This window comes from Penaeus chinensis, chromosome 9 (genome assembly GCF_019202785.1).
Source record: "Penaeus chinensis breed Huanghai No. 1 chromosome 9, ASM1920278v2, whole genome shotgun sequence".
NCBI classification, from domain to species: Eukaryota; Metazoa; Arthropoda; class Malacostraca; order Decapoda; family Penaeidae; genus Penaeus; species Penaeus chinensis.
This window is the reverse complement of record NC_061827.1, coordinates 9,535,453-9,539,155: the sequence shown is the minus strand read 5'-3', so window position 1 is coordinate 9,539,155 and position 3,703 is coordinate 9,535,453. Positions and strand designations below refer to the sequence as shown.

The 3,703-nt window shown below is 30.8% G+C and overlaps 1 protein-coding gene across 4 annotated transcripts in view; it reads left to right on the top strand.

Annotated features, from left to right (window-relative positions):
- The window catches only part of LOC125028932 (retinol dehydrogenase 13-like), a 7,877-nt gene extending 4,174 nt beyond the window's left edge, over positions 1–3,703 (top strand). Inside the window, exons 3-9 of one of the 4 annotated variants that reach the window (XM_047618560.1) lie at positions 1–92; positions 617–741; positions 1,216–1,330; positions 1,825–2,016; positions 2,143–2,255; positions 2,398–2,487; positions 3,309–3,701. The exon at positions 1–92 is cut by the window's left edge and continues 1 nt beyond it. In XM_047618560.1, the coding sequence (XP_047474516.1) occupies positions 1–92; positions 617–741; positions 1,216–1,330; positions 1,825–2,016; positions 2,143–2,255; positions 2,398–2,487; positions 3,309–3,413 (832 nt within the window). In that variant the 3' untranslated portion in view covers positions 3,414–3,701. Of the gene's footprint in view, positions 93–616; positions 742–1,215; positions 1,331–1,824; positions 2,017–2,142; positions 2,256–2,397; positions 2,488–3,308 lie in introns of all 4 variants that reach the window. The other 3 variants (XM_047618561.1, XM_047618559.1, XM_047618562.1) reach the window with 3 other exon arrangements.

Here is a 3,703-nt window from a genome sequence, read left to right as displayed (position 1 = left end):
AATTGGCAAGGAAACCGCAAGGGACTTGGCTGAAAGAGGAGCCCGTGTCATACTTGCTTGCAGGAATCTAGAGAAAGCACAGAAGGTTGCAGGTGATTTGATGTTTACCTTTAAAACAATTCTTTTCTCATTATTTAGAGAATATATACATAGGTCATAACTACCAAAAAAATATACACGTGTGTATATATATAAACATGTACACTTGTGGAAACAGCCACCATTTAAATGAGCTTTTTACATAGATTTTCAAGGTTTAATAATTAAATACCTTATCATAATCATATTTGGAAATATATGAAAACTATTTCAAACACCATAATTCGGAATATACAGTGAAACATCCTATTCTGTGCTACTCAATAATCAAAAAGTACAGTGCCACTTTATCATTATTTTATTTATGAAAAAATGTAGATATCCTACTCATAACTGCCATGTTTTGCTACAGGTAAACTTTAAAAAACTACAAATATCTATAAGTTTCCTTAAAAGGCAAAACAGATGACCCTAAGAGAACAAGTCTGATATACTATTATGGAATACATTTGTGCATATTCAAAACCTCTTATATAATTTCAGTATTTTCCTAAATTTTTATATTAATACTGCACAGATGACATCATCAACACCACAGGCAATGGGCAGGTGTTGGTACGTGAACTTGACACCTCAGACCTCAAATCCGTCAGGAAATTTGCAAGGGAGATTCTTGCTACAGAAAAGCGTCTAGACATCCTGGTAAGTAAAGCCTATTTATTTTTTGCTAAAAAAATGAGTTACTAATTACTAAGTAAAGTTGAGTGAGAACATATAAAACTATAAATTGTATAGAATAATTTGAATTATTATGATTATGATTAATGGTAATATTAGTATTGTTATTAATAGTGCCATTATTATTGTTATTTTACAGTTGAGAAATTATATCACCAATGGATAGAATTACATGTCAAGATTAAGCAGAATGATGCTTTTGAACTTTTAAAACAACTTGTACCTAGTAATTCATTGACTTACCTATGATCATGGCTGTATATTCATTCATACAGTTTTTCTGTTTTTTTTGTTTTTTTTCTGTCTTACTGTTACTACTTATAATCATGGCTGTTTACCTGTTCATTCAGTTTTTCTCCGTCTTATTTTTCTGTCTCACTATTTTTATATTAATGATTCTGTATAAGTCAATTATTAGCTAATATGAAATATTTTCAGGTAAATAATGCAGGAATGTCTGGTCCAAAGACAAAAAAAATCTCAAATGATGGTTTGGAGTTAACACTGGCAACCAACCATTTTGGTCATTTCTTGTTAACCAATATGTTATTAGGTGAGTTACTGTAAAGAAATTTTAATCAATAATCATGAAATTTTGAGAAGTATTATAATATTTTTAAATGTTTATTGAAAGTTAATATTCCATGATATGAATACTTTTTCCACTTCTGAGAATTTAGCGCCAGAAGTCTATTAAGCTTGAATAAACTATTGAAATTTAAATATTCAGAGATGTATTACAAATATAGTGTGACATTCAAACTAAGCATCTAAAAGATAAAAAAGATATTGTAAGCATGGGTATTTCTCACACACACACACACACACACACACACACACACACACACACACACACACACACACACACACACACTCTTAGATAGAATGTTCTTTAATAATCTGAATATAGCAGATGGGCTTTGTTCTCTCTCTCTTATTTTTTAAAAATGATAAGAACAAGTAGGTAAGAATACATACACAAACTATAGTAATGCCCCAGAAATAGTCATACATCGTATTAAAATTTCATTCATGTTTCCATTTCAGGACTGCTGAAATCTAGTAGTCCCAGTCGCGTAATTAATGTGAGCTCGGCTGCTCACTACTTTTGCAAGGAATTAAACCTCGACATCAACTTCGACAAGAAGCCATATCCTGGTTCACTCTTTGTCTATAGCCAGTCCAAACTCGCCAACAATCTGTTCACTCTAGAATTGTCAGAAAAAATAAAAGACACAGGCATGTAAATTCTTGTTACTGAATTGATTAAAAAAAAAATTATATTTTTGAAAACAAGTCTTTTTATATATTTTTAATTTGTAGTATTGTGTTTCCATGATTAAAATAAATTTATTTTTTCTATAGGTGTTACTACAAATTGTCTTCATCCTGGTGTTGTTAACACAGAAATCATACTGAAGGAAAATACGAACTTCCTTAACTACATCTTTGCATTCTTTTTCTGGAGTATGGGCAAGGTTGGTATACCACACACAACCATTTCATTCATATTTCTCATGGCTAAACTGTATAAAAATAATAATCATCTATTGTGCAAAAAATGAAGAAGAAGAAAAGAGTATGAAGTAGAATTATATTTTTTTTCAATAACTTTTACAGGATGAGAAGTTAGGAGCACAGACAACCATCCACCTTGCAGTGTCAGAAGATGTTGCAAGTGTGTCAGGAATGTATTATACAGATTGTAAGGTAAGGGCTCAACAATCTTATCTGAAAGATACTTGAATTATTTAGGTTAGAGCAAATTCACTGTGCAGTTTGATTAAATTAACCCTGCTAATGTCTACTTTTTTATTTTTCCAAATAATGTTCCACCCCAAATAATTAATTAAGTAAACTGCACTCTTCTGAGATTTATGACAAACTAAATAACATTGGAGGTAGTTATTTTCATGTGTACAATATATTTTGTTCTTTCATCATCTGAGAAAGGGTACATTCAGCTTATTTTAGATTTAACTTAAAGCTCCCCACAAGAACAAAATTCACACTTTGTTATGATTTCTTTGACCTTTGTCATAGAAGTTTTGTTATACTGTTGTAATACTTGTATGATATTTCCATTTACATGTGACATAAGGCCAAAGTTCCATTGAAAAAAATTCTAGGATATTCATTACAGTTAAGCTCAAAAGTCCCTCAACTTGTACTTCTAAAACTGAAATATCAGTTCATTCTGCTTTCAGATACTACCCATTATAACTTGACCCCTCCATATAAATGTGTAAAATCAGTTAATTCATTGATCATTGCTGATATTTCCTTCTTATTAGTTTACCCAAATAAATTGATTGGTGAAATTACCACAATGTTATTATATTGAAAATAATAATAAAGAGAACAAGTGCATTTGACTTTGATAGGTTGCAGTTTTATGATATCATTATCCTTGGTGTGAATAAATAAAAAAATATTAAATCTTGTATAAATCCAAGGTATCCCAAATTGGAGGTCAGTTATGGGAAATCAGATTTGATGTGAAATTGGTAACAGTAATGATTGTCTTTCAGATCACCAAGCCCTCAAATTTAGCCAGTGATAAGGGATTAGCCAAAAAGCTGTGGGAGGTCAGTGAAGATTTGGTTGGACTCTCCCAGGAAGAGAAGAACTACTAGATGAGAAATGAATCATTTTGCAGCAAATAATGCATCTAGACTTTCCAATAATGTCTGTAGTATGACAATATGTTACAGATGTGTTATAGATTCTCCTTACAGCTAGTTGAGGAATTTTCCTAGGGGTGTAGTGATTCTGTATTTTAAGAGGATATCTTGAAAATGCTGTATTAATAACTATAACAGGATTTAGATTTTACTATTAGTAAAGAAAAAAAAAGAAAAAAATCCTTGTTACAAATACTGGTACAATTTGTTTTTAGAATCCTGTGGTAAAAACAAGGACCATA